This window comes from Narcine bancroftii, chromosome 5 (genome assembly GCF_036971445.1).
Source record: "Narcine bancroftii isolate sNarBan1 chromosome 5, sNarBan1.hap1, whole genome shotgun sequence".
Lineage (NCBI taxonomy): Eukaryota > Metazoa > Chordata > Chondrichthyes > Torpediniformes > Narcinidae > Narcine > Narcine bancroftii.
Genome location: NC_091473.1, coordinates 1,224,480 through 1,237,008, shown reverse-complemented (window position 1 = coordinate 1,237,008; position 12,529 = coordinate 1,224,480). Strand labels below are relative to the sequence as shown.

Below are 12,529 nucleotides of genomic sequence, written 5' to 3'. Positions count from 1 at the left end.
TGGGGCGTGATATATAGCCTGTGTAACCAATTAGATTGTATCTTGTGTAACCTCGTATTTATTATATTTCTCATAGTTCTGGAGCATAACTTTTTCCATATTTCATTTTTATCTTTATGTTTAGATCTTTTTCCCACTGTTGTTTCATCATTTTCTTTCTCTTGCAGTTTGATGTACATGTTCATTATAAATCTTTTAATTATCATTGTGTCTGTAATAACATATTCAAAGCTGCTTCCTTCTGGTAATCTCCATCTGCTTCCCAATTTGTCCTTTAAGTAGGTTTTCAGTTGGTGGTATGCAAACATTGTACCATGAGTTATACCATATTTGTACTTCATTTCTTCAAATGATAATAAATTATTTCCCAAAAAACAATTTTCTATTTTTTTAATTCCTTTTCTCTCCCATTCTCTAAAGGAAAAGTTATCTATTGTGAAAGGGGATGAGTTGATTTTGCATCATTCATAATTTCGGTAGTTGGTAATTTGTTTTTTTCCTTTCTACGTGAATCTTCTTCCAAATGTTGAGCAGATGGTGCAGTACTGGTGAACTTCTATATTGCACCAGTTTTTCATCCCACTTATAAAGTATATGTTCTGGTACCTTCTCCCATATTTTATCTAGCTCTATCTTGGTCCAATCTAGTTTTTCCCTTATTTGATAAAAATCTGATAGATATCTTAATTGTGCTGCTCTATAATAATTTTTAAAGTTTGTGAGCTGCAACCACCTTGTTTGTACCATTCTGTTAATTTATCTCGTGCTGTCCTCGGTTTCCCCCCCTTTCCATAAGAATTTCCTTATTATTCTCTTTAGTTCATTGAAGAATTTCTCTGTTAAGGGAATTGGTAATGATTGAAATAAGTATTGTATCCTTGGGAAGATATTCATTTTAATGCAATTTACCCTCCCTATCAGTGTTAGTGGCAAATCTTTCCAATGTTCTAAATCATCTTATAATTTCTTCATTAATGGCTGATAATTTAACTTGTATAGGTGGCCTAGATTATTATCTAGTCTAATACGTAGGTATCGGATTGCTTGTGTTTGCCATTTAAATGGTGATTCTTTTTTAAACTTTGTGTAATTCGTATTATTCATTGGCATCGCTTCACTTTTATTTCCATTGATCTTGTGCCCTGATATTTTTCCATATTCCTTCAATTTCTTATGTAATTCTTTTATTAATAATTCTGGTTTTGTTAAGTATACTATGATGTCATCTGCAAATAGACTGATTTTATATTCCTTCTCTTTTATTTTTATCTCTTTTATTTTATTTTCTGTTCTTATCAGTTCTGCCAATGGTTCTATTGCTAAAGCGAACAGTGAGGGAGATAGTGGACATCCCTGCCGAGTTGACCTGCTTAATTTAAATTGGTTCAATAATATCCATTTACTGTCACCCTCATCATTGGACCCTTATATAATGCTTTAATCCAATTAATATATTTCTCTAGTAGGTTGAACCTCTGTAATACTTTAAGTAAATAATTCCATTCTACCCTGTCAAAGGCTTTCTCTGCATCTAAAGCAAAAGCCACTGTTGGCATCTTATTTCCTTGTACTGCATGGATTAAGTTAATGAACTTACAGACATTGTCTGTTGTTCGTCTTTTCTTAATAAATCCAGTTTGATATAGTTTTACTATTTTTGGTACACAGTTGGCCAATCTGTTTGCTAATAGTTTTGCTATTATCTTATAATCTGAGTTAAGTAGAGCTATTGGTCTATACGATGCTGGTGTTAGTGAATCTTTCCCCATCTTTGGTATTACTGTAATTATTGCTGTTTTACATGAATCTGGCAAGTTTTGTTTTTCTTCTGTCTGGTTCATTACTTCCAGGAGAGGAGGAATTAGTAACTCTTTAAATGTTTTATAGAATTCCATTGGGAGTCCGTCCTCCCCAGGCCTTTTATTGTTCGGTAGCTTTTTTAAAATATCTTGTATTTCCTCTATTTCAAATGGTTTTATCAATTTGTTTTGCTCCTCTTCTTGTAATTTCAATAGTTCAATTTTAGCCAGAAACTCATCTATTTTGTCTTCTTTCCCTTTGTTCTCAGTTCAGTATAATTGCTCGTAGAATTCCTTAAAGTTTTCATTGATCTCTGTTGGGTTATATGTAATTTGTTTGTCCTTTTTCCTTGATGCCAATACCGTTCTTTTAGCTTGTTCGGTTTTAAGCTGCCAAGCTAGTATTTTGTGCGTTTTTTCTCCTAGCTCATAATACTTCTGCTTTATTTTCATTATGTCCTTCTCCACCTTATACATTTGTAGTGTTTCACTATTTTTTTTGTCCGCCAATTCTCTTCTTTTTGTTGTATCTTCCCTTATTGCTAATTCTTTTTCTGTACTTGCTATTTCCCTTTCCAACTGTTCTATTTCCCGATTGTAGTCCTTCTTCATCTTAGTTACATAACTTTTTATCTGCCCTCTGATGAAGGCTTTCATTGCATCCCATAATATAAATTTGTCTTTCACTGATTCTGTTTTTATTTCAAAGTACATTTTAATTTGGTGCTCAATAAATTCTCTAAATTCCTGTCTTTTTAGCACCTATATGTTCTTGGTGGGATGTCCTCGAGTTCTATTGCTAATAACAGGGGTGAGTGATCAGATAACAATCTCGCTTTATATTCCATTTTCCTAACTCTCCCTTGGATATGGGCTGAAAACAGGAACAGGTCAATCCTTGAGTATGTTTTATGTCTACTCGAATAATATGAGTATTCCTTCTCCTTTGGGTGTTGTCTCCTCCATATGTCCAAAAGTTGCATTTCCTCCATTGATTTAACCATAAATTTGGCTACTTTGTTCTTTCAGCTAGTCTTTTGTCTAGTTTTATCCATCTATGAATCCAAATTAAGGTTAAAGTCCCCTCCTATCAATATATTCCCCTGCGTATCTACAATCCTCAAAGAAATATCTTGCATGTCATAACTTTTGATCCTCTTCATTAGGTGCATATATATTGACCAAATTCCAGAGTTCTCAATATATCTGACACTTTATCATTACATACCTTCCTTCTGGATCTATTATTTCCTCCTCTATTTTGATTGGTTCATTTTTATTCATTAATATAGCTACACCTCTGGCTTTTGAATGATATGATGCTGCCACTACGTGCCCGACCCAGTCTCTCCTTAATTTCTTGTGTTCCACTTCCGTTAGATGTGTTTTTCATAGCTATTATTGAAGTACAGTCACTATTTAATTGCAGGAAGTGTGTCAACCTGTCAATAGCAAACACCCCCCAGATGGCAATGAGATGATGATTGAATAGGTTTTTACATGATGTTAATTAAGTGATAAATATTGGCTAGGACACTGGGGATAACCCCCCCCCCCCCAAAAATTATTCAAAATTGTGCTGTAAGACAATTATGCCTGAGAGACCTTCAATTTTTCCCCTCATTAGCAAAGCAAGATTGTCCCACGCCAACTGCAGCATGGCCTTAGGACTGGCGGCCTGGGTCCTGTCAAGTAGGATCAACCCACAGATTTTGATTGCAGAAAGATAGTTTTCTTTCTCTCTCTCCATTTTTCTCTTTCTCTCTTTTCCTCTCTTTCTCTCTTACTCACTCTGTCTCTCTCCATTTCTCTCCCTCTCTTTCTCTATCTCCCTTTCTCACTTTCTCTTTCTCTCCCTTTTTCTTTTTCTCTCTTCATTTCTCTATCTCTCTTTCTCACTTTCTTTCTCTCTCTCCATCCCCGCCCTAGGTGGGAGCGTGCTGTGCATGGATTGTGTCTCTCACTTTATCCAGAAGCATGACTGTGAATCTAAAAGTATTCCATTCCCTTACTCAGCTACAAACAAAAGATTATCAGAATTACTGTGTAGTTTCACACAGACTTCCAAACTGGAATGCACTGAACCCTATTGTGAATTATATTTCTACACTGCTGTTGTCTTACTGTGAGAACAGGGCTTTTGTCAATAGAACCGTTTTGGAAATCAGTGTGGGACCACAATTCCAAATCCCAGGTCCAGTTGCAATCTCTGGTGTTGTCTGAGTGGAGTTTGTACGTCGTCACTATGATTGTGTGAGCTTCCTTTAGATATTTTGGTCTCCTTCCATGTCCTACAATGTGCATGTGGTTGGTAGGCTAATTGTCCATTGTCAAATTCCCTCATTTGTGTGTGTCACAGGCACAGTCATTGCTTGACAGACTGTGAAGTTCTTTGACAGACAAGTTATGACTAATGACTACCATCCAGGGAAAGTATAATAATCAAAAAAGGTGTTCTTTCTCAAATTCAGTTAAATAAGAAAGCCTGCAGGTGCTTGGGTCGATTGCAGTATGCAACTATTTTTAAACAAGGGAGTCTGCAGATACTGGGGATGAGTGCAATACACAAAAGTGCAGGTTATTCTATAGATGCTGTGTGACCTGCTGAGTTTCTCCAGCACGTTTGGGAATTGCACACAAATGGTTTGGCTTTCTTAAACTCAGATGCATTGACATTCTTATTGCTTTCAGTAATAAATGTGAAAGACCCCACTCTCTCTCCCACTCTGGGCTCCTGATGGGTCGGCATGCTGTGCCACCCCCAGTGCAAGTTTTGCAAAGTGTACTCAGTGAATTTAATGAGGGAGAATGGAAACTGTCCAATCCCTGTAACCCAAGTGGAGATCCAGAAAACTGAGGGTTCCAGATGGCATTCAGATGGCAGATTTGTTTAAAGGCACAGTATAAATAAATTGTTGTTAAATGACATATTTTGGAAGATCTTATATCAAAAGCATTCTGGTCACATTTCCAGTTTGAAATTGCTTTCTATCAATTTAGAAGCATGCCTAAAATCCTCTTTCCCTCTTTGTAAAGGAAAACCAAGCAAGAGCTGAGCTGTGAATCCTCTCAAGCTTTAAACTAATGGTTCTCAACCTTTTTCTTTCCACTCACATCCCACTTTAAGTCATCCCTATGCCATCGCTGCTCTGTGATGAGTAAGGGATTGCTTAAAGAAGGATGTGAGTGGGAAGGGAAGGTTGAGAATCACTGCTCTAGACCCAATTGTTACTGAAATATTTTGCCTGAGAAGAATTGTTATTGGCCCATTTCCTTTGGAGTTATGAAAGTGTACGCATGATGAGTCAATTAGGTATGATTTAGTGGTTTTCAATCTTTTTCTTTCCACCCGCATACCACCTTAAGCAATCCCTTGCTAATCGCAAAGCACCATGGCATAGGGAATGCTTAAAGTGGAATGTGAGTTGAAAGAAAAAGGTTGACAACCACCGCTTTAAAACATTCAAAAAGCACTAGTTTAAGCAAGCTTTGTTGGCCAGTGAAATGATGCAATTGTTGGCCCACTGCCTCACATTCCCACTGTCCACAATTTCGTTCACTCCTGGCCTCAGGTGCTGTCTATTTAGAATTTGCATATTGTCCCTGTGACCACATGGATTTCCTTCAGTGCTCTGATCTCCCACGACCCATAGACATATGGGTTGGTAGTTTAATTTTACACCGCCAGCCACCCGGGTTCGAATCCAGTGCTGTCTGTAAGGAGTTTATATGTTCTCCCTGTGTCTGTGTCGGTTTCCTCCAGGTGTCTGGTTTCATCCCACCGTTCAAATCCTACAGGGTTTATAGGTTCATTGGGGTATTTGGGCTTGTGGGCTGGAAGGGCCTGTGACTGTGCTGTATATCTTTTTAAAATACTTTTATTGATGTTTACATTATGCACAATTGAAAGGTGAAATTGAAAAGAAGAAAAAAAAACATAATTCAGAACCCCTACCACTAAGCAAGGTTAAAAGCTGACATGTATGAATCAAGTGCCAACAACCTGGAGATGGAGAGGACATGTTGTATGTTTAAATTTAAGAAAAAAAATCCCACTGTGGAAGAGCCACAGTGCGCAGGTGAGCAGTAGATTTGGAGAGGGGGTGGAGAGATGATGGGGATGTGGGGTGAAATGGAAATAGCACAATGTATGAGTACTTGATGGTTGGTGTGGATACAGTGCGCCAAAGAATCCCACTTTAGCCCCACTATATGACTCAATGTCTGGGGCAAAGCTCTCCATTTTAGAATAGAGGGGAATATTTTAATTTCCCTCACCAGATGAGAAACCCATGAGGGCGTGTATGACACTCACCTGCCCTCTCCGTATCAGCCTGCAGTTACTTCAGAACAGAGTCAAATAAAGGGAACTGTATATTTATTCCTCCTCCTGATCCCTTTAGTGTCTTAATAGAATGGTAGATTAAAATTTGCCCATGATATTCCTTAGCAGAGTGGTTCTCAACCTTTTCCCACTCACATCCCACCATAAGTGATCCCTCTGCCATCGATACTCTGTGATTAGGAAGGGATTGCTGAAGGTGGGATGTGGGTGGGGAGGGAAGGTTGCAAACCACTGCTCTAGACCCAATTGTTACTGAAATATTTTGCTTGAGAAAAATTGTCATTGGTCCATTTCCTTTGGAGTTATGAAACTATGCACATAACAAGTCAACGAGTTTCGATTAAAACAGTGGTTTTCAAACTTTTTCTTTCCACCCACATCCCATCTTAAGCAATCCCTTACTAATCACAGAGCACCGATGGCATAGGGAATACTTAAAGTGGGATGTGAGTGGAAAGGAAAAGGTTGAGAACCACTGCACTAGAGTGAATCCAGACCTCCAGAGAACAGAAGAAACAAACTATGAACATCAGCCATTTCTTCTCATCCGAGGGCAACAATGCCAGAAGCTTCTGCTAGCCTCTTGGTTAATATATGTGTGAATAAAAGTCACTCAGGTGATGTCAAAGCGATTGGGATCATTGCTGACCCTTTACCAAGCTTTTGAAAATCCTCCACAAGAGAGCAGGGACTTAGCATGCAGAGTGGCACAGAGTTGTCAGATAAGGATACCCCCGACCCAACCCACAACGGCCACTTCCTGCGCCCTCCTGAAGCACCAGGAGAGAAAGCAGTTTGTAGAGGATGGAGGGAGGGGGCAAAGGTCATGGGGAGAGGTCCATGATTTTCACCTATCTTAGCCGCGTCACAAGTTGTCACCTACGCCCTCTGCGATTGATCAAAGATACATCAATTAAATGAAGGGAATTAAATTAATCCACGAAAATGGATTTGGAACCAACATTTAAAAGTGAATTGGATTGACATTTTAAGAGGAAGATTTTTAATTGCTTTGATTAGAATGCAGGAGGGTGCAACTGATTTGGGTCATACCATCCGATATCCAGCCCAGACAGAATAGAACAAGTGACCTCTTTTTTTGGCTCACTCGAATGAATAAGGAATAAATGTGCTCCTTCATGCTGGAGACAGTGGGGAAAGAAGCTTAAGCTATTAAGTTGCCTCATTTCACGGCCTCTTCTGCCCAATTAGTATGACTCATTCCATGGAGTCTAATATTAGAGCTGCTGGCTATCGATAGCCTAAGATCAGGCATCAGTGCTGTGTGAGGTTTCCACACCTCCCACCGCCACTCTCAAACCTATAAATCCCCCAACCTATTTGAAGTGATTGGATGGTGTTCCTTTAGAACAAGGCACATTGAACTTGTGTGTACAGCAGGCTGATCATTGGTGGAGGGGCCAAAATGGAATGGCGAGCTCCTGACATGTTGTGAGACAAAATAGAGCCCAATCACTTCAGCTTCCTTGACCCATTGTCTGTCAGTCCCACTCGTTTAATCCACTCATCTGTCCCAGTTGTGCAGCCCTTCTACCATCTGTCCAATCTTATCCACTGAGCCCATGACAAGTGCATTCCACATGTTTCAAAATACATGTTGTTAGTGCAGAGAGCATTCCAATATCATCAGTTCAAGCTCTGTTGGAGAAATCAGAAATGATATTTAAGCATGGCATTTTTTGTGATCAGGAAGAAAATAACAGGCATCATCTCTGTATCAGAACCTGTTCCATTTCCAGCTCTCACCAAAAGAAGAAACCCTGCGGAAATCATCTGACCACACGGAGGAATTAAATTTATTTTCCTGATCGAAAGCTAATTTCAGTTAGATCACAAGGGAACTGGCCGATTAATGTAATGCAGGAAGGGCTGAAATGGAAATTGTCCGGCTTGTGGTATTTCTAATCAATCGAGTGAAGTGCCGTCTTCTGGACAGTCGGAGCAAAGGGGAAGCTGAAGGGGTAACCAGCCAATCCCATGCTCGCACAATTTCCAATAGCCAGCTGCAGTGAGATGCTCGGAACAACTTCACAATATTGATGGAAGTTCTGAGGGAAGTGAGCTGCCCCTTCTCCTCGTTGTGAAGGGTCAATAATCTAAAGGTGCTGTACAGTTGTGATAAATATGTCACAGATGGTAGAGCAGGTAATTGACCAGACACCCACCTGCAGGTTGGAGTTCAAGATGGAATTGATTTCTCTATTCATCTTCAATAACGCTCTCAGAAATTCTACCAGAATCTCCTACTAATTTATTTTGAGGGATATAGTTCTAAAAATATTGGAGATGGAACTTACAGATGTGCGAGCAGTAATCATTAGGATAAGCTCCAAAGGGAACATGTTTCCAAAGTCGCTCACTTTTCTGGCCAAAGTTCATGCTACAGTATGATTCTTGAGGAACTCCAATGAACTGTTGTTTGAGTATTTTAAGTCTCAAGAATACAGTAAATTAAAGAGTTGCTCTTGCCTTAAAAAAAACCTTCCAATTATCAGTTTGATTAAGGAATTGATGTTGAAGGTAACTCTCTTTCTTCCATTCTGTTTTGGTTTAGCTTTCTGTTGACAGCCGTGGCTCTCCTTTCCTGCTATTCCATCCACTTGCTTCTGAAAGCTTCTGGAGTGGTTGGTAAGTGAAGTGTACATCTTCTCTGTCCTTTGCTTTGAGATCATCCATGCTTAGAGAAACTTACTGAATCATTTCATTGTGTGCTTTAATATCTTTGGGCATGGTCTTGCCCAAAGTTTCCTGCCCAAGATAAGCACAATCGGTACATTGGAAATTGATACATCAGCAATGTTGAAAACATTAAGATGCTCGGATCAAAAGAAAACGATAAACCTCGTTGATGGATGTGGAGCTCAAAAGGGCGGGCAGCTGGAGCCTAGGCGAGAGTCGTGGCCAGGGCCGCGGGACCTTCGGTGAGCGGGTGGCCGCGGCCTAGGCAAGAGTGCCCAGAGGGTGGGCGGCCCAGAGGGCTGGCGGCCCAGATCACACTAGCCCTTCGCCAACTTCACGGCCCGCGGCACGACCACACACATCACAATCACACGATCACAAGCCATGCCCACTGTAACTTACAGTGCGAGCACCGGCTCGTACGATTCCTGTCTCAGCCAATGTATTTCCGCGAACCACACATTATATGTCAAAGAGCCACGTGGCTCGCGAGCCATGGTTTGGTCACCCCTGGACTAGAACTAATAGTTTCAGAAGGAGATTCTGGTTGATGTGAAGGGTTGTGAATCTTCGGCACTCGCCGCCTCTGATGGTTTTGGATGCTCAGTCATTATTTGTTTAAGACTGTGATAGACACACTTCATGAACTGAGAACCATGAGGAGAGGGCAAGAAAGTGATGCTGAGCCTTGATGAAAGACTAAGCAGGTTCAAGAGGCTATTTGGCCAGTTTTTCATTTTACAATTGATGGACTGATAATCTTGGCTCAAATAAATATTAAATTTCACTGTTTATTGTGATGTGTATCAAGATGCAGAGAAAAGCTTTGTTTTGGATGTTACCTAGCCAAGTCAGCTCGTGCTTAAGTACAGCACGTGGTGCAATAATAAAACTGCAGGATGTAGGGTCAGTAATTCAAGGATGCAGGGTGCACTGTTCCAAGGACAAAGTGCAGGGAATCATAGAGAGTACAGTTAAGACCGTGCAAGGGCATCCATCCATTTGGCTTTGGGGTCTTTGGAGTTTAAACCGGGTTCTTTCATTCCCAAAGCAGTATTTTAATTTATTAACCAAACAGGCTAATGATGATAATAGGGCCCAAGGTGCTTTGCTTAACAACCATGTTGATGGATCTGTAATCTCCAATGGTCTTTGGAATTATCTACTGCGTTATTTTCTCTGCTGGTTGAACAGCTTCATTTTGAAACCTTGAGGACGGGAAACAGTCAAGATATGGGAGCAATATCATAAAAATATCCATGGGGCTCAATTGCAGGAGAAGGGATTAAAAAAATGTTTGTGCTCCTCTGTGTCCCAGAGACACATGGCAAGGTAGTCTTCCGCTTGGCCCAGTCCTCCAGAAATTACAGATTTTCCCCAGGACCACATAGAGGGATGGAGGCCCATGCCAACTTTTTTGCCCATCTACATTCATCCCTACTCGTCCACTCCCAAAAGTTGGTTGCATTGACTAATTCAATGACAGCCTCCATTATACAGGAGTCATCAAGTCACACAGCACCAAAGCAGGCCCTTCCGTTCATGGTGTATGCTTGTGTGACAGATCAAGAGCAGGTTTCTCCCTCCGTTCTTTGAAGATGGAAGAAGAAGTGTTATCCATGAGGAAACCTGCAGATCACTGTTACCACTGTCCACTCGTCCGTTCAACCTTTTGCTCTTCTTTAGTTTACACACATCGTGCACCATTGCTATTCAAGTGCCTACCCTTTTATCCGGGATTCCTAACACTGGAAACCTCCAAAAACCAGCACATTTTTGGTAATGAAATGCCCAACTGCCTCTCTCTTAGCCCTGCTGTCACTTCCCCTCCCCCCCCACCCCTGGCCATCTGTCAGTCTCCCACGACTGTGTTTCCCCCCGCCCCACCCAAGACAGTCTGTCGGTTCACCTCCCCCTGCCCCCAGCCGTCCATCGCTCCCCCCCCCCCCCCCCTCTAGCTCTCAACACTGCCCTCACCCATCTAACTCTCAATATAGCAGTAGTGGTGCAGTGCTGCCAAGCCCAGAGTTCACACGTCGGCTGGCGATGGGTCAATGCGGGAGCAATGGCCGTCTTCCTTACCTGTAAACTCCCACGCAGCTGGAACCCCTCTGGCGCTGGCAGAGTGGTTCCAGCTGCGTGGGGGATTATGGGTAAGGAAGATGGCCATTGCTCCTGCACTGAGCCAGCTGCCGCCTTCCTCTCTCCCACCGGGTGCTCAGGCCAAGAGTCACCTTTCCACTGAAGGTAAGAGAGGGAGGAGACGGGGATGGCGGGGATGGGGGTCTGAGCCAGTTTTATTTTGAAGTCTTACTTTAAAAACATGCTCGTGATATTATGGTCTATTATGGTCTTTATTTATCTAAATTAATTTAACACCCTGCACCCTCTGTTTTGTGCGATTTTGAAACATCACATTTGCTTCAAGGTACCGGCATTTTAAAATGATTTTGAAATCCGGAAGATTCTGAACAACAGCTGGTGTCCAGTCCCAACGATCCCGGATAAAAGGCTAAGTACCTGCACCAAGAGAGATGACAGAAAGCTTGTCCCCAAACTCACGCCTTTGCCAAGAGTCTATCTGAAGCACTTGGGAGCAATGGCTCCCCAGAAGGCCATTCTATCTAGTTCCAGGTCCTGGCTTACATTCTGATCGATAGGGCACCTTTCAGGAACATTTATGCTCTGCCCATTTTCAGCTAGGATATCTTTTTAATGAAATCCTGATGGCAGGTTTCCATTCTCCTTGTAAACATCCCTCCAGAAGATCATGTGTATCTCCTACACCCTCAGGACTTGGGTCCACAAAGTGTGAGATAACTATGTGTCTCTCATTTTAGCTGCTTGTTTATCTTTGGTAGCCACCTTCATTTCACATGCCTAAGCTCCATCTTTGTCAATTTCTGATCCACATTCTCTTTAAAACCCACTTCTTCAAGCACTTGCTCTACTAAAACATTTATGCACTGCAATGAAATTTTTTATTTGCTGGCACCCCTGGCAAAACAACTTGATATGTCTTTGCAACATTAAACATGATGCATAACTGGATCTGTTTGTTAATAATGCCTATTGATCATAATGTAAGCTTTTCCAGTATGCAAATATTTGGATCCAAAATCTGGGCTTTATGTCTAATGATTGATGTCATCTTTTCCTTCATCTTCCAGGAATCCGTGCTTATGAACAACTTGGTCTTCGGGCATTTGGAACCCCTGGAAAGTTAGCAGCTGCTATTGCAATCACCCTGCAGAATATTGGAGGTAGGAATTCAGACTTAAAATTCTGCAAGCTTAGAATTAAGCATTTACCTGAGACGGCGTATGTTTTAATGCATTTAGGCAGTAGCGGTGTCTGACGAGATCTGTGGGGAAGACTGCAGTGATGCACTGTATTGCTCAGCCAGCATGAGATCTAATTTACTGTAATCGTTTTGTTATTCACCGATAATCGGAAGATTATCAGTCTCGGATAATACAGTCCAAAGCAAAGTAACCCTGAGAAAATCAGTGGAAAATGCCACTTTCCCCTCGTGTGAATTGGATCAGAAATCCATGAAATTCTATACCTCAAAGGACAATAGCTCTTTAGTGCTGGGTATTCTCAAGACAATTATCGCTAGGAAATCAAGAAAATGTGCATGTGATGCTGAACTTGTTCTGCTTTGGATGACAGATGAGGCTTG

The 12,529-nt window shown here is 41.2% G+C and overlaps 1 protein-coding gene across 11 annotated transcripts in view; it reads left to right on the top strand.

Annotated features, from left to right (window-relative positions):
* LOC138763025 (sodium-coupled neutral amino acid transporter 3-like) overlaps positions 1 to 12,529 on the top strand; it is a 200,536-nt gene that overhangs the window by 122,734 nt on the left and 65,273 nt on the right. For all 11 annotated transcript variants that reach the window (XR_011357287.1, XM_069936542.1, XM_069936539.1 and 8 more), the window contains 2 exons: positions 8,720 to 8,793; positions 12,015 to 12,107. Coding sequence is in view for 10 of the 11 variants with exons in the window: in XM_069936542.1 (XP_069792643.1) it covers positions 8,720 to 8,793; positions 12,015 to 12,107 (167 nt within the window). In the remaining variant the exon portion in view is untranslated. The remainder of the gene's footprint in view (positions 1 to 8,719; positions 8,794 to 12,014; positions 12,108 to 12,529) is intronic.